This window comes from Musa acuminata, chromosome BXJ2-5, assembly GCF_036884655.1.
Source record: "Musa acuminata AAA Group cultivar baxijiao chromosome BXJ2-5, Cavendish_Baxijiao_AAA, whole genome shotgun sequence".
In the NCBI taxonomy this organism is placed as follows: domain Eukaryota; kingdom Viridiplantae; phylum Streptophyta; class Magnoliopsida; order Zingiberales; family Musaceae; genus Musa; species Musa acuminata.
The window spans coordinates 6552405-6574510 of record NC_088342.1 but is presented as its reverse complement, the minus strand read 5'-3'; the positions used below and the strand labels follow the sequence as shown (position 1 = coordinate 6574510).

The 22106-nt window shown below is 36.0% G+C and overlaps 4 protein-coding genes across 7 annotated transcripts; 3 read left to right on the top strand and 1 right to left on the bottom strand.

Annotated features, from left to right (window-relative positions):
- Positions 1 to 1370: 1370 nt before the first annotated feature.
- Positions 1371 to 4422, top strand: LOC135582594 (interactor of constitutive active ROPs 4-like). 2 transcript variants are annotated; one of them, XM_065108351.1, is made up of 5 exons: positions 1373 to 1637; positions 1706 to 1853; positions 2796 to 2859; positions 2940 to 3081; positions 3158 to 4422. In XM_065108351.1, exons 3-5 carry the CDS (start codon positions 2846 to 2848, stop codon positions 4163 to 4165), a joined length of 1164 nt encoding a protein of 387 aa, XP_064964423.1. In that variant the 5' UTR covers positions 1373 to 1637; positions 1706 to 1853; positions 2796 to 2845; the 3' UTR covers positions 4166 to 4422. The 2 variants fall into 2 exon arrangements, with proteins under 2 accessions (XP_064964422.1, XP_064964423.1); XM_065108350.1 differs by having other exon boundaries at positions 1371 to 1853.
- Positions 4423 to 9405: 4983 nt separating this feature from the next.
- LOC135611676 (fasciclin-like arabinogalactan protein 11) lies at positions 9406 to 10339 on the top strand. Its single transcript, XM_065107321.1, has one exon. It carries the CDS (start codon positions 9463 to 9465, stop codon positions 10222 to 10224), a length of 762 nt encoding a protein of 253 aa, XP_064963393.1. The 5' UTR covers positions 9406 to 9462; the 3' UTR covers positions 10225 to 10339.
- Positions 10340 to 10660: 321 nt separating this feature from the next.
- Positions 10661 to 13942, bottom strand: LOC103984316 (ras-related protein RABA1f). Its single transcript, XM_009401804.3, has 2 exons — positions 13541 to 13942; positions 10661 to 11433 (listed from the first exon to the last, which is right to left on the bottom strand). Exons 1-2 carry the CDS (start codon positions 13756 to 13758, stop codon positions 10998 to 11000), a joined length of 654 nt encoding a protein of 217 aa, XP_009400079.2. The 5' UTR covers positions 13759 to 13942; the 3' UTR covers positions 10661 to 10997.
- Positions 13943 to 15786: 1844 nt separating this feature from the next.
- On the top strand, positions 15787 to 21713 carry LOC108951155 (protein RADIALIS-like 4). Of its 3 annotated transcripts, none has more exons than XM_065108348.1 (6): positions 15787 to 16133; positions 16672 to 16786; positions 16864 to 16970; positions 20390 to 20454; positions 20809 to 21027; positions 21431 to 21713. In XM_065108348.1, the coding sequence occupies exons 4-6, from the start codon at positions 20391 to 20393 to the stop codon at positions 21433 to 21435; spliced, it is 288 nt and encodes a 95-aa protein (XP_064964420.1). In that variant the 5' UTR covers positions 15787 to 16133; positions 16672 to 16786; positions 16864 to 16970; position 20390; the 3' UTR covers positions 21436 to 21713. The 3 variants fall into 3 exon arrangements, with proteins under 3 accessions (XP_064964420.1, XP_064964419.1, XP_064964421.1); XM_065108347.1 differs by having other exon boundaries at positions 21428 to 21713; XM_065108349.1 differs by lacking the exons at positions 15787 to 16133; positions 16672 to 16786; positions 16864 to 16970; positions 20390 to 20454 and having other exon boundaries at positions 20482 to 21027; positions 21428 to 21713.
- The last annotated feature ends 393 nt before the right edge of the window (positions 21714 to 22106 follow it).

Here is a 22106-nt window from a genome sequence, read left to right as displayed (position 1 = left end):
TTACTATGTGCAATTAGTCACTTGTACAAGCTGTAATGTCATTGTTATTTGTTTGCTATCATACTTTCATCCATAGGATGACACCTTAATTATGTATACAGAGCAATCTATTTCTTTTCATTTTTGTAGTTTACAATTTTTATGCCATAACATATGATTCCATTTAAAATGCATAGATATAGAGTGATATTGCACTTTATTGATGTAATGAAAAGGATGAACCCCATGCAATGTGCAAGCCATTACTATAATGGTTGAGGGAATGACTAATTACACAATGCAATAAAAGTAGGCATCAAATCCTTTGATTTGGGGCATAAGATCACTCATTAAAGGCACTGATAATTAACACAACAACAAGCAAACCCTAATCATTTCAAGAAGAAGATTGCAGGTGTACTAATAATTTGAATTAAATTATATGTTAATTGGACACAGATGTGTTAATATTAGGTGGAACCACCACCTTCTATTTGTATAGTAACTATAAACCATTCCTGATAATAATAATAATTATTATTTTTTTGCTCATGAACAACTCTTAATGATATATCAAGATGAATCTCAATGTATGAATAATATCATCATTTATCTCATATTGGCTATTTAAGCAAATAATTAATCAATTTCAGTCTAAATGATGATAACAATCAACCCAATTAATTGAAGATTGTGGGATGGGTAAGTTAAAAGGATATATTTAGTTGGGCAATTGTATAGGAAATTTTTTTTTTGGGTTCATAATTCTCAAACAATCATCTCTATTTTAATAATTAAAAAAATACCCTTAAAAAATTATCATGTATCTTACCCAATTGTTAATAGTGTTTTGTGTATTTATTTATTTATATCCACAAAAACACACTATAGTTTTTAAAAACACTATATAGTGTTTTTGTTTTAAAAATATTATGATATCAATATTTAGCTTAAAAAGACTGTATAGTATTTTTTGGGAACAAAACACTATACAATATTTTTAAAACATTATACAGTCTTCTTAAACTAGCCTTATAGTATTTTTTTTAGTTAAAAATCAACCCATAAAAAACTGTAAACAATTTAGATTGAATGGAAAAAAATGATATTTGAAAATAGGGAATGACTATTTGAAAATTATGAAAAGAGTATCATGTGGAAAAAAAAAAGTTAGAAAAAGAATATTTTCTCAGCCTCTCTCCCTATTTAGTTTGTATTACACAATTTAGAGAGAGAATTGTAGTGTTTCAAACACACTCTTATAGAAAACAAAACAAATCCAATTCGAACATTACTGTTCCACCTGAGCAATCTATTTACATGTATTTTACGTGAGATTAGGTGGAGCAAAAGACAAGATATGATGGCAGAGGTGAGAGCTACGGGGTCCAATGGTTGGTAGACGAGCCACTGTGTCAGCCTTCGAGCTTCAGGAAAAGAAGAGGATTGCTACAGTGCTAAACTTGGTAATGGCAGCAAACCAGCAGCAGCAGCAGCAGGCCAAGCGAAGGCGACCATGGGAGAGGGTGCCCGGTCTCTGGTGCGATGCATCCTTTTGTCCTCTTGCTCGGACTCCACGGCAGTGCCTTAAAGCCACTTGAATCCCAACCCATGGCTCGAGACATCGGCAATCATTCACCTGCTTTCCTCTCGATAAAGTTCGTGTCCCATCAATTGGCTTGATTGCAGTTGCTGTTGCCGCATCATCCTTTTCCTCGTGATGCAGCAAGTCTAGCCTTCTTCCCCACCCCACCTTTTCTGCAGGGAGATACGAGGAACACCCCAAATCTTGGCTGCAGAAGCTCCCCTTGGAAGAAGAAGAAGAAGAAGAAGTTGTTGATGTTTATGTTGCCCGAACACTAATATTCATTCAGGTTCTGCTACTCGACTTCTTCTTCGCATGTTAGCATGTCAATGGAAGCAAACTGCTCTTGTTTTATCTTGCTAACTCATGGTAGGCTTAATGTTCATCATGTTCCCCACCCACTCGATGAGCAACATGTGATTCTCCAGACTGCATGGTACAGATCGTCATGCATTTAGTTGTTGTAGCACCTAACAACTCCTGCAAAAAGATGGTGTTCTTTTTGTAGCATTTACAGAGAATCATGGATAAAGTTTTCTCCTTCAACGCAAGTCCATGTCTGTGGTTGTTTGTGAACACTTGGAACTCCATGGTGTTACTATTTAGTGTTCATCATCCACTGATCTTATCCCCCGTGATGAGATAAAAGGGGGAGAGGTGCTGCTGTTCTTGAATTCGCCTGCAGCTTATACATCATTTATCGTTCATAGGACCATCCCACCATCTCCATTTCTGACACCTAATACTCTCACTCTCTCGAGCACAAAGCTTTTCTTACAATGATTTGCATGTCAGGGAGGAAATTACTGGTAGAAATTTATTACTGTTTGACTTGGCATTCACATGGATCCAACTCTCTGATACAGCCAATCAAGCACTTATTTATTGCCCCATTCAATTTCTAACCAAACTATGAACAGAGAAATATATTAGGTGGTGGAGTTCCAACTTGTACAATCCATCCAGTTTTGTGTGCACACGAGCCCTTGTTCTTATTCCTAGCACTCGCTGTAGTTCTTATTCCTAGCTCTCTCTCTCTCTCTTTCTCTCTCTCTCTCTCTCTCGCTACTTAGCAGTCACCTCGAGGTACAGTGTCCTTTGCTCACTTGGAAGCAATTTAATATCTGCTACTAGATGCATTCTTCTTCAGTCTTCCATGTAGAGTTTGAAATTTGAACTGAAGCTTTCGAGTTTGTGCGTCTCCTCTGTGTCTGCTGCTCTGGTTCTGAAGGCTAATTCGGGGTCGTAAGGGACGTCCTCTGAGCTCTAACCTTCGTTCCGATGCCGAGGTCGAGGTAGGGACAAGTGTCGAACACTTGGTTGTTTGAGTTATCTGTTGATGTAGATGTGTGATGAGAGTTGTGATGGCGAGCAGAGAGTCCGATGTGCCTCAGCGGCAGTCGCCGCGGGTGCCAATCCACATGAAGACCACCGCCTGCTCCGAAGCCAACAGCGTGCACCGCCCCGTTGTGGCTGACCGCAGCCCCAAGGTGTCCCCTCGCGGTGTCCTGCACGAGGTAAGCGAGGATCTCCTTGTTGACCACCTGCTTGTGATCTGATCCAACTCTTGAGGTTGTGTCTTGAATGCATCAGAGGAAGAAAGGCACGAGAGTGGCCGACCTGGAGACCAAGCTGAGCAGAGCCCAGGAGGAGCTCAAGAAGCTGAAACATCAACTGGCATCCGCGGAAGCCGCCAAGCTCGAAGCGGAGCAAGCTCTGGCGAAGGCCAAGAATCGGATTCCAGCCGCCGCATCGACCCCGAAAGACGAAGAAGTGAAGCCTCTCCTCCCGCAGGATTCTGGAGGTCAGGGTAATCGGCAGCGGGAGAACAAACCTGAAGAAGAGAGCGTCACTTCTCCAGCGACGATGGATGTCTTTGAAGTAATGCTGCCGACGGAGGCCATCCACGGAGAGAACGAAGCCGCCGGTAACGAGAAGAAAGTAGCGAATGCGGCGGAGAGAGAAGAGGTGGAGACGAAGACAATGATCGAGAAAGCAAGCGATGGTGAGAACAACGAGGCCGTAGCCGCAGAGGAAGAGGATGACAAGAGGAAGCCAGTGGTGGTGCTTCCCGAGAGCGCAGAGGTAGACGACCTCAAGGCTAAGCTCCTGGAAAAGGAGAAAGAAGTGGAGATTCTCCTGGAAGAGAACGTGATCTTCAAGACGAACGCCGAGGAAGAGGCCAAGCAGATCGCGGGCACGGCGCGGGCCAAGGAAGCGGAGCTGACGGCGAGGCTGGGCTCGGTGGAGGAAGAGCTGAAAGAAAGCAGAGCCAAAGCGGACGAGCTGTCGGAGCAGCTGGAAGCAGCGGAGGGGTCGAAGGCGGCGCTGGAGACGGAGATGAAGCGGCTGAGGGTGCAGACGGATCAGTGGCGGAAGGCGGCGGAGGCAGCTGCGGCGGTGCTGGCCACCGACGACGGAGCGGAGGGGAGGAGGGTGGCGGAGCGGTGCGGGTCTATGGACAAGCACATTGGTTGGGAATCGCCGCTGATAGCCGGGGGCATCGACGAAGACAACGCGGCGGGGGGCGGAGGGAGGAGGAAGGGAGCGGGGATTCGGGTGTTGGGTGACGTATGGAGGAAGAAGGCTCTGCAGAAATGAATTGCTCGCGCGTGAGCGCGTGCAGTGCTGTTGCTGTGCTGTGCATGCAATTGTCTCGTGTAATGGGACTCTGTTCTGTTCTGTTCTGTTCTGTTCGCTTCTCTTCTATTGGTGTTGTGGGTGGTGACGGTAAGAGACGACAAAGATGTTGACGTTGTGGACTGTAGATTTCTGCTTTCATATGAATCAGAACGGGTCGTATGGATTTCGATGTGATGTAAAAGCTGGTACTTAGCTAATAGTAATTGCATCAGGGACGATGAAGGTGTTGCGTTTGTGACATCAGATGATTTAGCAAAATCGTTCATGTGGAATAACTTCTAGTTAATTAACAGTGATTATTAGAGTTATTTATAAAGAGATTTTTTTTAAAGTATAAAGATCCTTATTATATTATTATTATGAGTTATTTATAAAGAGATTGTGATTATATACTGTTACGAGTTATTTATAAAGAAGTTTTTATATAAGTATAAAGATTGTGAAATATTTTAATATCAAAAATTAAAATTAAATAATGATAAATTAAATTTATAATAAGTATTCTTTTTGACTTTTCTTTTCTTTTTATCCGTAGAATTGTCACGTGCGGATCATGAATTAAATAGAGAGAAAATCTATAATCTTTTTTTTTTATTTTAAAAGTTTATGTTTTTATAGACAAGAACAAAGAGTATAAGATAATAATTAGAAGACTTCCAAGATATCTCGTAGAGAATTCTAATATAATTAGATTTTTTTATTGATTGATAATCATAATCACAAACAAATCATATCTATAATATATCTTATTTATAGAACCACATAATCTAATATTCTCCCACTTACTACATTAATTGATAAGATATAAAATAAAAGTTTATTTAAAAATAAGTTTATTTAACTAGATTTTAAAATTTTTAAAATTTTATATGTACACATGAATTTTATAAAATATACCAATAAATCTAAAAAACATAATATTGCATTAAGTTTAACCATCGATGCGACGCATAGTAGTATAAAAAGAAGTATGATATTGATAACATACAACTTCTTTTTATGTACCACAATAAGTATAAAAAGAAGTATATCATCAATATCATACTTCTTTTTATGTACCACAATACTGTTGATATTTTCTAATATATTTTAAAATAATCCATATAATTTATCTTGTCAAGTCAATAATGTTATCACATTCAACCATTATATATATATATATATATATATATATATATATATATGATAATACAAATAAATAATTTTAATTATGTAAATATAAATATTAATTATAATATTCACTCAAACATATAATCTTTAAAATGATCCTTAAAATATTTCAATGTAGTAATTATAAAATGTAATGAAGTCTAAATATTATTAATAATTATTATAAAACTAATTTTTTTAGATCTTTTACAATCATTCTATCTCAATTATTTGTTCCATAGAACTTTGGTAGTTATGTCTATCATCCTCTCAACTACTCTAACTAAGGTTTAACAAACTTAGAGTAAATTTCATATGCTAAGTCATTTATAATAATGTATCCAAAAAAATAAGAACATTTATAAGAATATAATAAATAAATTATCACTATAATAAAATATTAGTGTTTTAAGTTTTTTTTAAGTAAATATTGATATATTGATATTATCGATATTTCACCTTTGAGTAAATATTGATATATTTATTGACCACTCAATATTATTTATAGAGGATTTATATGGAATAGTATTATTATCTTTTGGTATACAATAATAAATTGTAAGGATATTCAAAATAATATAATCGTATCCGTCACATAATTATTCGAACTAGAATCTCATTTATGATTATCTAAAATTTTAATTATGTATGTCATTATAAATATTATTTTTCTTAAGGTCATTTAGTACTAATTCTTTAATGTAATTTTATAAGTTATTGGTATAAGCCACCTTGGCCACTATAAAATCAATATAATAATATTAAATATAATTTAAAGTATCTTATAAATGATAAAAAAATATTATAATTCATATCTCATAAGCCTACTATCCTAGACTATTTTAGTAGCTACGAATTAGATAAAACTTAGATATATTAGTCATAAAAAATATTCACTAAATTCTTTCAATATGACATATGTCAAAATAGTTCAACAATAATAATCATAATTATTATCAAACATTAATTAGTGAAATAAAACATATGACAACTATAATCATGATAAATTATAAATCATATCTTTATGTGAAAAATAAATATTATTTTATAATTTCAAACATATACATGTGAATAATTAAATAAATATTAAGAATAATAATTAATTTTTTTATTTATCACATATAAAATTTTATCAATATGTTATATAAGTAAATTATAAAAAAATCATAATTTATATATTTTTTAAAAAATTTATATAAAACCATAAACTAATTAACCCAATTTAAATGAGTATGGTTAGAATTAGGCTACCCAAATTGGGCTCAATTTTAGCTAACCATTTGCTTAATTAGGCTCATCAAATTAAAGTTGATCAAATTCAAAAATTAATCAAAACTTAACTTTCCCTAAATTTGATCAAAACTTGATTGATCGAATCTAAATCCAATAAGCAGAATATAGTTATGATCAACTCCAATCAAAATATTTGATTAAGATAAATCAAATTAGCTAATTTTATAATTGAGGACATAAGTCGATTTTTTTAATTTAAAGGGCATAACTAGAAAGTAAAATTTAAGGATACATATTAAAAAAATTAATTTTTGAGGAGTAAGATATCCTTTAAAAAAAATCCTAATTATCACATCCTTTTTCATAATCACTACGATGCATGTTTGTTGCTTGTGCGTGGCCTGCAATCGTTATTTGCACATTGACTAATGATCTCTTCGATCATCATGCGGTATTGTGTCGTCATGCCCACGCACAATTGTTCATATGTACTAATTGGTGGTTGTGGTGAGGGTTGCCAGAAGCGTGACTATACCCACACTTCTGCCCATATAGTTATTGGCTTTCGACGTCCATTCAACACCACGCGCGGTCTGCAAATGCTGCAACTGTATTGTTGTAATCGCGGCACTACTACAGTTGTTGCAGGTAGTGACTTTGTTGTAGTTGTCGCACATAGTAATGTTACTATAGTCACTATAGTCATCACCGGTAGTAGCAATGCTACTACACATAGGCAACGACATTGTTGTAGTTGCCTACGACCAAGGTAGGCCGCTCATCGTAAAGCCACTATATATAGACAGTTTTACATGTGGTCACCATCATTTGTCGTAATCTATAATGCTTTTGGTGCATATGCAAATATTACCCGTGATTAGGCTAGCAACCATTAGAGGTCGTTGCCCTTAACAATACTATCGTTAATAACAAACTGTCAACAATAGTCCATCGATCAAACACAATGAACCTCGTATCATCCGCAAGCAGATGATAAAACGAGATAGAAAGTAAATCGACAACATAGATGATGAATAGTTTAAATATTGTAAATCAAAATCAAATAATACCTTTTCGTAAGTTAAGATTGCTAATAATTAGATTTAAATACAAAATAGATCTAAAATATTTTTATGATATAAGATATTTGATTTCAAAACTTGACTCTAATACCAATTGTAAACATAAAAATTATGATTATGTTACTATTATATGAAAAACCTTAATGCTAGAAACTAAAATTTAATAATGGTAGATCAAATTTTTAATATGTACTTTCTCAATCCTAGTTTAAAAAACCTTTATTTGATCTATAAGCATATTATTATCGGATTTAAAAGCTACAATAATGTCGATCTACAAGTACTCTCTATGTATCATTTATAGGATTGGTATGAACGATGAATTAGGGACTAACATCTTGAAGAGGTTTTGTCCTTTTATAGATAAAAGTAAAAATCTAGGATAAATAATTGTGAGAGTCTCTCCGATCATCTCTTAAAGAATTATATTATAATTAAACTTCATTTTTATTAATCGATAACATTCTAACTATATCTATAATATATCTTACCTAATTAAATAATATCACATGATCTAATACTTTCAACTCAAAAAATAAATTTTTATTATTCTATTTTTAATTCATGATCTTATCTTTATCAAAAGAGTTTTTCTTGAGTATTATCTCACTTGCAAGATATTTAGTTGAATCCGCTCGTTGATTATACATTGGCATTGTAAGAGAAGTATACTCGAACTAGATTGATTCCAAAGTCACATTAGCACATTAAAATAAAAAAAATATAAAAAAATATATTTAAGTATTATTTATGATTTTATTTTGCTACATAAATTATAATTATTAAAGGATTATCATGAATTTTTCTAATGAATACTAATGGGAGGAATACATGTGGTGGATAGAACCGGAAATGCCTTTGCCTTTAACCATCTATTGATAATCATGATCAGTAGTTATAATATGAATTTTTAGATGATCTTAAAAGGATTATATATATATATATATATATGTTTATAGTTTATATATATTATAAACATATATATATATATATATATATTATGTTTATAGTTTTTATATAACTGATCATTCAATTTGAAAGCAATTCAACTTAAACAATTCACCATTTGAGGATGGCAGACAAATTTCTATCATGCTATTTGTTTATGCTAACACATGGAAAAGGTGCCATTGACACCAATCCCCTTGAATTTGAACAAAGTATCAATTTCATAGATATATGTATAAACAAATACAACTTAACAACAACAACAAAAAAATCATACTTACACAACTTGAATCAAATGAGTACACCCACCAATATCAATTCTTCAGATTGTGACCAAGTATCAAATTCCAAGATGTACACATGAACAAATAAAATTATGAACAGTCTCCACAATCATGTCAATGGGAAGGAAAAAAGAATGAACATGATATGCATATAGTAGATTCATTTATATTCTCAGAGGCCTCCAAAATATACATATGCTTCGACAAAAGAGAGAGTTTTATGCATAAAGAAATACACAACATAGTTGTTATGTTGCTGAATCCAGCTTTTGCATTGATACCAAAAGATCACAAGACTTGCATGCATGTCTTACTTCAGAGTGTTGGATAATGTCGTGAGATCACAACACATTCATATCGTGTCAACCCTTCTTCTACATGTCTGCAATCTTCTGCAAATGTCTTCTATATGCTCACCACTCAACTTCGATTCAACATCCAGCTCTTTCCAATCCAATTAATCAAACCCTTCTCTTCTTCTCCTCCTATATAGAATGCAACCTTTCTTCTCCTTTTCCACCACCAATTCCTCCTTCCTTCTTTGTCCTCATCATCTACAATGGCCACCACATCTGTCTTCATGGTGTTCGGCTTGGCCGCAGTGCTCGTCCTGACAGCCCCCCTCGTACAGGCCCAGCCTGAAGCCGCTCCTCCCGCCCCCGCCGGCCAGCTCAACATCACTGCCATCCTCGCCAAGGGCGGGCGGTACACCTCCTTCATCCGCCTCCTCCGCCAGACCCAGGTGGACGAGCAGATCAACAGCCAGCTCAACAACAGCTACAACGGGCTCACCCTGTTCGCCCCCACCGACAACGCCTTTGCCGGCCTCAAGGTCGGCACACTCAACGGCCTCAGCCAGCAGCAGCAGATCGAGCTCGTCCTCTACCACGTCCTCCCGCGCTACTACAGCCTGACCGCGTTCCAGACCGCGACCAACCCGGTGATGACGCAGGCGTCGGGGAAGACCGGCGTGTGGACGCTCAACGTGACCACGTCGTCGGACCACCAGGCCAACGTCTCCACGGGCGTCGTCGAGGTTCCCATCGACAACGCCGTCTACGCCGACTTCCCGCTGGCGGTGTACTCCGTCGAGAAGGTGCTGCTGCCGTACGAGATCTTCGGCCCCAAGCCTCCAGCGGCGGCGCCGACGCCGTCGACGAAGAAGCCCAGCCCCGCACCGGAGCATACAGCCGACGTAGGGGCGGCGCCACCACCCGAGGGCAGTTCTGACTCCGGGGCAAGCTTGAAAGCAAGGGAAGCCGGGTGGAGTTTCATTGCGGGAGTAGGTCTTTTGGGCATTGCAGCGGGTAATCTGCTGTAAGAGCTCGAGCTACAACCGATAATACCATCCATGCATGGCATGACATTGCTGGGTGTCTTCTTCTTCTTGCATTCTTCCTCTAAAAATATTTAATCATATCAAATCAATTATATAATATTTTTTTCTTGACAAATAATCTTCTTGATCGATAAATTTTCATATATGTAAATAAATAATAACTTATTATAAAATATAAAATATTTCTAAATTAATTAAATTTCTATAAATAAAAAAGCAAACTACAATTTGAGTGCTACATAAATCCTATTTAGATTCCAATAACTTAGTAAAGCAATTACACTCCACTCTACAAGTGCGTATTTCTGCAGTAGGACTTGCACAACATTTGTTCAAACATTCAGAGACAGGTGAAAACTTTCCTGTTGGGTAGAATCAGAATCTGAATTTTTCTGACATGTGGAATCACTTCTGAAACTAAATCAAAATGGCATCAGTACAAACTTCTCTGCCAGAGAATTTGTATCAATGAATAGATATAATGTCTTGAATGAAGACAATTAGTAAATGAAAAGAGTATTGAGTTGAACAAACCTAATAGCAATACAATGCCCTGAACAAAATGATGTTTCCGGCGGTGTTAAATGACATTGCAAATCTACAATCCTAATCCTTAGCCCAACTTTGAACACAATCCAAAACCTTAAATAATTAGAGACAAATTTCCAATGAGAACCACCTTCTTTGTGTTCCGCAGAACATAGAAACAAGTTACTAAGCACACGATGGCTTTCCTGTTTCCACAAGTCTGAAACCTAAGATGAGCAGCAACCATTGTTCTTAACAGCAGATACATCATCCTTGCTGCCAACATTGACCGTCTGCCCCTTTGGCAAAGCTGCTGAATCATCATCGCCTGCTTCAAGTGCCTTCCTGCTTACCACGCGATAGATCTGGGTGAGCACTTCGGTAAAGGCATCCTCCACGTTTGTTGATTCCAGAGCAGATGTCTCCATAAAGAAGGTGTTCTCCCTCTCAGAAAAATCTTTTGCGTCATCAATACTAACAGCCCTAAGATGACGCAAATCTGCCTTGTTACCCACTAGCATGATCGCAATGTTGGTATCGGTGTGATCCCTAAGTTCTTTCAACCATCTCTCTATGTTCTCGAATGTCACATGACGAGTGATATCATAGACGACCAGTGCACCAACTGCCCCTCGATAATATGCACTTGTGATTGCTCTGTATCTAATTTAACAAAGAAAAAGAATTATTCTGTATATGTTATAAAGCATCTCCAGAGATAGGACTGCACCAAAAAACTAGTACAATGAGAGAATTTTATAGGTTCAACATATCTAAACACAAATGCAAATAACAATGCTTTTCCAGTGAGCTGCCAACTTTAGAAAAATATATTGCAAAGAGACAAAACTGTATATATGAAAAAAGAATCTCATTTAATATCCTAAACTAGGAAACTTTTTCACCATTATAATATTTGGAATGATCGAATAGAGAATTTGACCAAGAAATTGAGATGTACATCATAGTTGACTGATTTTACAGGAAATCGTTAAATGAGCAAAATGAGTACTTCATCAAGCATCATCAACGGAGGCATAAGATATTCGCCAATTGGAAATAAAAAAAAGAGATCCATTTGTCAACTGACACATTACGACAGCTATATTGAGATGATCGACTAAGTTGATACTGACAAGACTAGCTCTTACAAGCTAAAAAATGAATTGCTAAGCTTATTTCATTTTGCTATCATGTTACGTTGTATGATGGCAAGGTATAAGCCCTTAAAGTTTCAAAAGGCATATATGCGGTTTTATACTGCATGTGCACTATGTGATATCTTGTCTACCTGCGTGAATCAACCACTTGCTAAACACTGATGCACAAGCAAAGATTTCCTGGGTGAATATATCTTTTCTCCAAATAAATGGAGAAGAAACATTTACAATAGAACATTCTATAAGCTTTCGACTTGGAGGGTCACTCTCTAGATCCACTAGGTCGACCTCTGTAGGATGGTGCTTGAGCAAATAACTTAAACACAGAACATTATCAAAACTGTTTCATGATACATTTATATACATTCATGTATACTCTAAAAATGCATGTATGAATGCCTTATATTAAAAGAACAAGTTTATTGGTTTCTATATGAATACAAATGTAAGTTAATTGCAGGTATGCATCTACATACAAAAAAGAAAATTTCTAAAACTGATATTTGCAAGAATATTATATTTGATAAACCTTTTTCACATTTGATAAAATAGTGGAAAAATCTTAATGTGACAGAAACAAGTATTGATATTTTGAAAGAGAAATATAAATAGAATTAAATTTAGGTATTTGAGGTGCGTAATGATGGTTTTCCCATAAGGATGGAACAGAATGACATACGGTTCATTACAGGAAAGGAAAAACAATCACGGACAATAGGCTATCAACAATATCCGAAAGCATTCTTAGTACTACATTATTGAATCTATAAATGCATAAACAAATAAGATCACAATGGTGTACGGCTTCAAGATAAACTCATAGTAACCTGAGCCCGACAGGGCCTGATGACGGCATGACTGTGACATTTGCTTCTGCACTGACTAAACGGAAGAGAGGTTTGCAGTGAATGATTAACTCACAGTCACTTGTCAGTGCTTTAAGGGATGGAATGGAAGCATGCATAACAATGCAATCATGCAGCGGATCTCTAGTGTTTTTAAAACAAATTTCTCAAAGCTAGAAAAATGATCCCAAACACCACAATAACAACTGAAACGAGTGTTGCACTTCTTCTAAGATTAAAATAAGTCTTCTTTAGTAGTTTGGTCTTTAGGTAGGCCAGAAGATATCGAACAAATTCAGAAAAATTAGGAACTATGTACTGAAACTTAAATTTCATTTGTGTCTGGAATCTACAATAAATGAAAGGGATCTTTGTTAGGTAATGCAATAGCGATCGTAGAACATATATTTTTTGTTCTAATAATTAATTTTATTGATACTTTAATACCCCCTCAGGACTGCCCAAACATTTATTACTGAACAAACTTAAACACACAAAAATTTCGAAAAGTACCAGCAGATTCAGAGGAAATATAACATACAATGATCAGAGCGCCGTTGATTTCAAAATAAAGAAAATATCTTGAACAATGTCTCATGCGCAAAGTCTTAAATTTCGTCAAAAGAAACAAAAACCAGATATGACAACCAGAACCACGTCCCACGCCGGATCTGAAACCGAAGCATCCGAGGCCGACCAATAGAGCAGTCAAAGAAAACGGAAACAAGATACGGAGATATCGGAACAGTAAATTGGCATCCGAACCTCTCCTGACCGGCGGTGTCCCAGATCTGAGCCTTGATGACCTTGTCCTCGACGCGAATGCTTCGGGTGGCGAACTCGACGCCAATGGTAGACTTAGACTCGAGGCTAAACTCGTCCCGCGTGAACCGCGAGAGCAGGTTCGATTTCCCGACCCCGGAGTCCCCGATTAGCACCACCTTGAAGAGGTAGTCGTATTCGTCATCCGCCCTATACGCCATTCCGCCGCTACCACCACTGTCGATGGTCGCAGCAGGATCAACACCGCTTCCAACTCCTCCAACCGGAGGTCAGATGCCGCGACCCCTCCGCCTCCCTTCCCTCGGTCTCAGGGGACGAAGTGGCGGGTCGTCGTCGCCGCCGCCGCCGTTAGGGTTCTCGGTACGACACCTAGATTCGTTGAGGTTGACAGGAAAATAAATAAGCGGCGTATATATCTATATATATATATACCTGAGAAGGTTTTGCATATGAACCCTTCAACAGAGTCATATTCTTATATTTACTTATAAATATTGTAATACATAACATTTTATAAGGACCCCTCCACGAAGTGATATTTGTATGTATACCCTTTTAAACTCATGTTTATGCAATATGCCCCTCCATTATCATTCATTTTGCTCGCTTTATCCTTCGCACGGTTGAATTACAAGAAATATTAGTTTTTAACAACTAATTAATTCGATTAAGATATACTTAAATATGATATATGATATGAGGGACTCTCGTATATAGGCAAAACCTTTTATGTGATTATAGAAATTTCTTTACTCACATGATAGATCATTCCTTCATCAATTATAGTAATTTTAAAAATAAAAAAAAGGAGAAGAAGAGTCTAACTTATTTATTATGTAATCAATGACATATGTAGATCATCACAATGCATTGCTTCACCTTACTGATTATCGCATTCAAAAGATATATATTCTGTTTTGGATCTATAATACTTGATTTTAATTATGATATTAGATTTTTATAATAATTTTATTTCTTACAATTGGTATCAAAATCATGTTATTAAAATCTAAGTTATCATAGATTATTAAAGAAACTATATATAGATCTATTTTGATTATATGGGATTATTATTTTTTAGTTCTTATGACGATTACACCATGTGATCTTGTATCATTCATGTATTTGGATTATGTCTATCGTTACCTTCGTGTTGTTTGCCTACTAGAAGGATGAAGGTTTTCTTGTATTTGTAGATGGAATCTAAAAAAAAAAAAAAAAATTACTATTGGAAAGATGTTGCCCTTTTGTGACTAGCAACGATATTGATGTTGGTGATATGTTATAGGTGACTTGCTATCCACAGTGTCATAGCGAAGGGTGATGGTCCCTTGGGCATCATGAAAGGGAGTTGCGATGAAAAAAAGGAAGCATCACACATGGGTAGCAATGATAGTTTTTAGTATCATTTGTTTGTGGTGGTTCAATAGGTGACACTCCGATTGAAAACCGTGAAGGTGTTAGTGGGACGTTTGGTTCTTCCTCCGATTAGTGGATGTGCAAATGACGAATGACAGTGTTGCTAATTGTGACGAGGCTATCGACACAATGAGGAGGGTTGTGTGTCGTCGATATAGGTTACCGATGAGGAGTCATGTCGTCGATCTCGATAACGATGGATATTCTTATTTACATAATTAAAGTTATTTATTTTTACTATATATATATAATGATTGAATATAATTATATGGACAAGACAAATTATAAAGATTATTTTGAACTATATTAAAAAAGATATAATATTAAAATACATAAAAGCAAGTATGATATTGATGACGTATAATTCATGTTACTAATCAAACTTAATATAATATTATTATATTTATTAAACTTATTAACATGTGTTTAAATTTATGTCTATAAATGTTTTTCAAAATATTAGAATCAAATTGAAGAAAATTATTTTTAAATATATTTTTATTTTATTTATTTTAATCTGTAAACCATTTTTGTATTGAGAATGTTAGGATTGTCACACTTGGATTTTGGTTATCGATGATACTTTACAGGATTATTCTGATGGAAGAGATTATTATCCTAATTAAAATTTTTAATTTTATATAAGAGAATTGAAAAAGAGTTTTAATTTATATAGTTTAAAACTTTAAATTAAATACTATTTTACGATTATTAACCTTCTATTTTTAAATTATGATACTTTTTTTAATTCTGAAATTAAAAATTTTCTAATAATTTTATTTTTTTACCCAATTCTTTCCCATCTCTCCCCGGCGCGATCGACGAGACGCCTCTTCCGCCCGCCCTTCCAAGATCCTCCACCTACGGTTACCTCCTTGCCGACCTCCACCACCGGAACAGCCTGTCAAACTTCCTGGGAATCTGCTCATTGTCGTGTTCAGGTTCAGTTCCGGGAGGGAATATTGAATTTGACGTGGTCTCTGTACCTAGAAATCTCCTCTGAAGAGGAATCCTGTGCCACAATATATGGATCTAATTGGGGTTTCTTCTCCAGAAGCTTATAGTTTGCTATTGTTTGTTGTCGAAGCTCATTACTTCTAAATGACAGTTGCGTGATTGCCCGAGAAAGACGCCATGTTTTGGTATCTGCTATAAGGTTTTTCATCACAGCATAATTGCCCTTTTTTTGTTGTCCATAGTACATGATGTAAGAGTTGGAATTCTCTACATTAATCAGCAGTAGTATAGAGTAAAACATGTATAAGATCTAATCTTGGTAAAATGTGTCACTGCATATGTCTGCATCTAATTACGCTGATTATTATTCTTTCAAACAATTTTGATACTGGCTACAGAAGAGCATCAAGAAAGCTGCTAAGCTGCAATCATTTCTCTCTATATACTTAACTATCCTTTTTTTGTTCATTGTTCTCTGTAGATGTATATGGATGTCTTTTGAATGACTATGCATTCTTGTACTTCTGTTTTCCTTTTAATTAGCAACTTCAGCACTCTGACAGATCATGCAATTTACTGTATCAATTCTGACCACACATGTATTGCATCTTCCTGAGCTGAACTGTTATTAGTTGCTCTTGCTATTGTTCAAAAGAAAGAGAAAACAAAAGATGTCTTCTTTGCTCTAACTCTGTTCGAGTAATACGTATGCTAACCATTCTGTGTCTTTTGCGTAGCATGTTGATCCAGCAGAAACAACTGTTGACAGAGATATAAGTGGGGTCAAAGTTGGATCATGGATGAATACTCATGTCCATGCAGATCATGTCGCAATAACAGGCTTGATATAAAGTTGTTGCATCATCTGCATAATGTTTTATAGGAAAACAGCAAGAGCCACACATTAACTGTCATTCAATTTTCTGCAGAGAAACTTGGAATATGCTTATACACAATACATCATGCATTTGGTGCAGTAGCTGATCACATGATTGAACATGGTTTTGAAACATACTCTGGGGTTCTTCTTCTGAAGGTATGCATATATGTTTGGATTGGTACAATGAATTTAATCTGAGACCTGTTGAAACTTCTGCTTATGTGCTAGTTCATTGTATTAAGCTGTAGAACAATTGACACACTTATTGCATTTACTATGAGGATTTACTTTTCCTATCAAGTGCCCTTTCTTGTGCAAATTTCTTAAAATGGTATAGCTAATTACATGGTAAGATGCAGTATGCTGCAGCAGTTGCAGAAACTTGTTATATCCATATTTGAATGAAAGCAAAAAGGGGAGCAAAAAGAAGCCTAGTGCAGCAAGATCACCTTACATTGCTAAGTTGGTTTTACTATGGAATCTAGAATTCCAAAGCAATCTGATCCGAGGAAATTTAGAAGAAAGAAAAGACCACTTTATAGAGACAACAACATCAATTTGAAATACCCAGAAATAAAATAATGAAACACAATCCAGAAATCTTATTTTTCCTATGGAAAACACTAGGATGGACCACTAGAAGGAACTTGCCAATGTTTTTGTAGATAATTTCCACTTCCATATATGTTTTTATAGTTAATTTCCATCCACTGATCGTCAATTAATCTAAAAAGATGAACCCGGTGCACAATGTTCCCCCCAATATGCCATCCAAGGGAGGGCTAAAAGCCTAAAATACATAGTATTAGCTCGAAAAATAGAGAGATTGTTTAGGTGATTCAAGTTAGAATCACTTGGGTCGGAAGGGAGCACTCTTATCGTATCCAAATTGTCAACTAGTTTAACCTTTGGAATCTTAATCAACGTAAATTCCACTTAAAAATAAATTCATATAGTTATAATGATAAGAATTTTAAGAACATTTTAAGTATATATTTTCTTTTTCAATTATTTCACCCAAGCTTGCCAACCATTTTGGATTTTGAATGAATGTTAAAGGAAGGATATATACAGAGGATCTCTACATATGGAGGGACATGTATCTGTATTAAAATCTGTATGAACCATTTAATATTATGTATCAATTGGAACAATTATAGGCACCTACTAATCTAAAAATTTAGATAATGTAAAAATCACAAAGGATAAGGTATTCAAACCCAAATTACAGTTGCAAGCCTGGCTTGTTCTTATGGACCAATTTAATTAAGTAACATGAGATTATAAAGATGCCGTATTTGCCGCTCAACGCACACAGTAATGAATCATTTTGAATTGTGGCATTCCAAGGATTTTCAAACCATTTCATAAGGCTTTGCAGACATCACATATCTTTGACTCTGGTGGAGGTGATTCCGGAGAGGACCAAGTGGAATATTTAGATATTTTCAAATGGGTATAGTACTGCTGCTAAGTTCCTTTAGTTCTAAAGTTACCAACAAAAAAGTTGATGCTGATACCATTGCCAGTTGCTCTCTACCTGGAAGGTAAAACTCTTCTTTACTACAAGTGGGCTTTCTTTGTGGTATGCGAGTTCCAAAATCAAGAATTACTTAGGGACTTCGTGCAATCTGAGACAGCAAAGCATCTTATCTTGGATAACTGCTTTTTTGTCATGCATCTGACTTTTCAGATAGAACGAAATGAAGGCTGCTCAAAAAATATTGTTGTGAAAGACTTAAAAGAGGTCTGTGCAAATAAAAATCATACCGATTGATGAGAATAATGTTTGGTGATTTATATGGTGGTGACATGAGGTAAGAGATGGGTTCCTACCATTACCTGGAATCTGCATCTAAGAACCACTTTTTCCATTAAGGATTCTTTAGAATCTGGTCAGTCTTTCTTTTGCTTAACAGCGAAGCAGTACTTAGTTGACGCCAATCTCTTGAGGGTCTTAACATTCCACATCTCTCAGAAAAAGTATCTTTATAACCTGGTCACAGCATTCCCAAGTCATAGGAGAAGCTAAATTTTTGAGTTTAGAAGAGGGTAGAAAGTCGAACACAGAGTAATTCATTTCCTATGTCGACTAAGGACTTCTTATTGTCCATCAAAATGCAGTTTTTATTGATTTAGCATGTTTAATACAATTTAGTTTTTGCATGCCCACCTGCTTTCTTATTTCAAACACAGTATATTAATCCATTTCTACAGAGATTTTTGGTTCCCTTTGCAGTTTGTAGTGGATCCAAGAATTATTTACTTGTATGCTCTTTGGCATGTACCTGGCACTCTAAAGGGACTAGTTGTGCCATTCTTGTGATATGAATTTGTTATTACTGGATTATGATAAGTACCTTTTGTCCAAAAGAGGATTATTCTGCAAAATTTTCTGATAAGCCTAGTAATGCATACACTTTCGACACTTAATTTCTGACTGTTCCTTGAGCCTCAAAAACTATGTCAATCGCCAAGGAATCAGTCAAGAAAATGAAAAAAATATGAATCCTTCACTAATCTTTTTGTTACAATTAAGTTTTAGAGTTGATATAGCAGAATGGACAATAGCAGTTCAAATTGTTTAGATTGTAAGTCTGAAAAACCATACAATGAAATAACATCAACTGTCTATTTCAAGTTATGTGATCTAAGATCACAGCAAGTGGAAGAAAACTTTTAATAGAAAGTATCCTTTTCAACTTAATACAAAAGCAGAACTATTTTCACTTTCTCCAGTACAACCATCATTATATATGTCCCCGGGAATCTCTTAACAGTTCATATTATTCTTGGTCTTAGCTGCTGGTTTTGGATTATAGTCCATATCAAACAGGCAAAGGTTCATCAAGTGGCGGTGGCCCAGAATTAAGGTTATCCTAACTCCCAGACATTGAGGTCCTCCATAGCAACTTGCCGAGAGGAATCTGAGAATGTGGCAACCTATCAAAAGATTATAGTTTATTGTGAAAGCCTGCATGAGTTATATCAACCTCAAATGCATTTCTGACTTTTTCTTTTACTTTCTGGTTAATCAACCATTCATTTGATTTTGTCCATCAACACAGAAGGTGCTGATTACTAATACATGGTGGATTGCATACTTCATGATCTACCAAAGATGTCCTATCATTAATTCACTCTGCTCCTCTTTCTGAACCATCTTTGAGGAGTCAATGAAATAACTTAAAAATTAATACCAGAAGAGTGTTACAACAGATTTTTGAAGTCATAGACCCTATCCTCAGTCCAATATAGAAGCTTTTCCCATAAAATAAACTGCTAACTGCGTTTGATTCTTGTGATCTCATCAAAGTTCACTATCCAAATCTGCTTTAGATTTCATTATTAATTAACTAATCATCAAATTGTTGTCCATCCACAGTATACGAAACAAAAAACCAATCAGAAGCTTTGACATCAACAAAGCAGACTGAATTTTCAATTTCCATATCTGATACCATCTATTAAAAATATTTGCACACCAGTTATGCTTGTGTTAGATTATTAAGTACCTGTGCTTGATATCACATCTTCCTCTGCTTACACATCCATCTAATGCTTGAGTTTGGCAGCATGAAGAAGATTCCATGCGTAGAAGTGAGAGGAAAGGGAGGAAAACTCTATGGGAAGGAAGAAGGTGAGAGATTTAATTGAACATCTCTTTTAAGAGGGACAACATGATCTATCACTTCCCCACACACAATCTTCATATTCTATCCCACACTACAATGGTTGCAGTTATCACACATCACTTATTCGATTTTTTGGACTTTATGGGAATTCTATTCTCCAAATGTCTCTGGCCACACCACCACCATGGAATTCTTCTACCTTAAACGCCATTCTCCGTTATAAGTAGCAGCCAGGCAAGTGCCTCAAACATATCAGCTTACACAAAGTTATAGTGGTGAGCTTAGAGCAAAGCAAAACTCCAAACTTAAGTGTCAAGTGTCCATACGCAAATATCCTTTAGAGATGTCATCTGGTGCAGTGAGCTCATCCTGGACCGAAGAGCAGAACAAGATGTTTGAGGATGCCCTTGCGAAGTATGACAAGGACACACCGGATCGCTGGAACAAAGTTGCTCGAGCTGTGAGGGGGAAGACTGTTGAGGAAGTGAAGCGCCACTATGAGCTGCTTGTCGAGGACATCGGGCGCATCGAGAACGGTCACATGCCCTATGGGAAGTATCTCTCGACTAGCCGCAGGGGTACTCTTATCGCTCTTCCTACCGTACACTGCTCCTCTCCATATATCTTTTCTTCTTCTCTGCTCTGCTTAGAGTTAAATCTCTGAATCTTAAAGCAAAGGCAATAAACCAAAACTGCTCCCTCATAAGATAGCTGCTGGATTCCAATCTTATTGTGGGTGATCTAGGCTTCAGTATAAGTTCCTTTTAAGGTCACTTTCACTGTTGTCACCTTTGTACCTTCGTGTTGTGTTGCTGCCTGGCTTCCAAGGCTACAGATACTATATTTTTGTTATGTTTTTCTACTTATATGCTTGCATGATACTTCTGAAACAAAAGTCTGTTGTTCTGACCTTCTGGCTATGTTTGCATGGTTCCACAAAATCTGCAACCTCACAGTTATTTTCTTTTTTGTTTTCAGCAGGTTGAAGTATTTGAGTCATGGAGGCAATAAGGAATGCATTACTCTCTCCTTGCAGATCCACTTCAAGAAACAGATATATTATGATTAGCATATCACTTATCTTTTATAATCCTCACTTCTCTTCATCTTCCATTGTACCTTCCCTTGTCCTTCATTGGCCCATCAACTGTAGTCTCATATGTGTATATAGGATTGATATATTGTAGCTTGCTGCCTAGTCTTGTTCCTGGTGTGTCTATTTCTTCATGAAGTTAAATATAATTCTGTTTGGTAATATCTGTAACACGTTTCTAGCAAGTTGGTAGTGAAGATCTCAAATCAATGCCTCAAAGATCTCATGGAAAAAAGGAAAATTTCAGTATACTGACCAAAACTTTCTACTTCTTAGTGATAAATATGTTGTTGAAGGCAAGTATCATTAAGTACTTTTTGAGTCGAAATTTAATGTGTACCAAATTATCTCATTTTTCATCAAATTAATACTACAACAAAATGAAAAAATATATATATTGGAAATAATCAATCTCAATGAATCTTCATTGCCATATCAGAAGCATATCGTTATGGTTCACACGACTAATTAATTGACAATTTCGCATTTATAGCCCTCAAAAGCAAGTGTTGCGGTGTGTAACTGTTTAAGCCGTGGCCTCGGGGTCGACGCGACTCGTTCAGG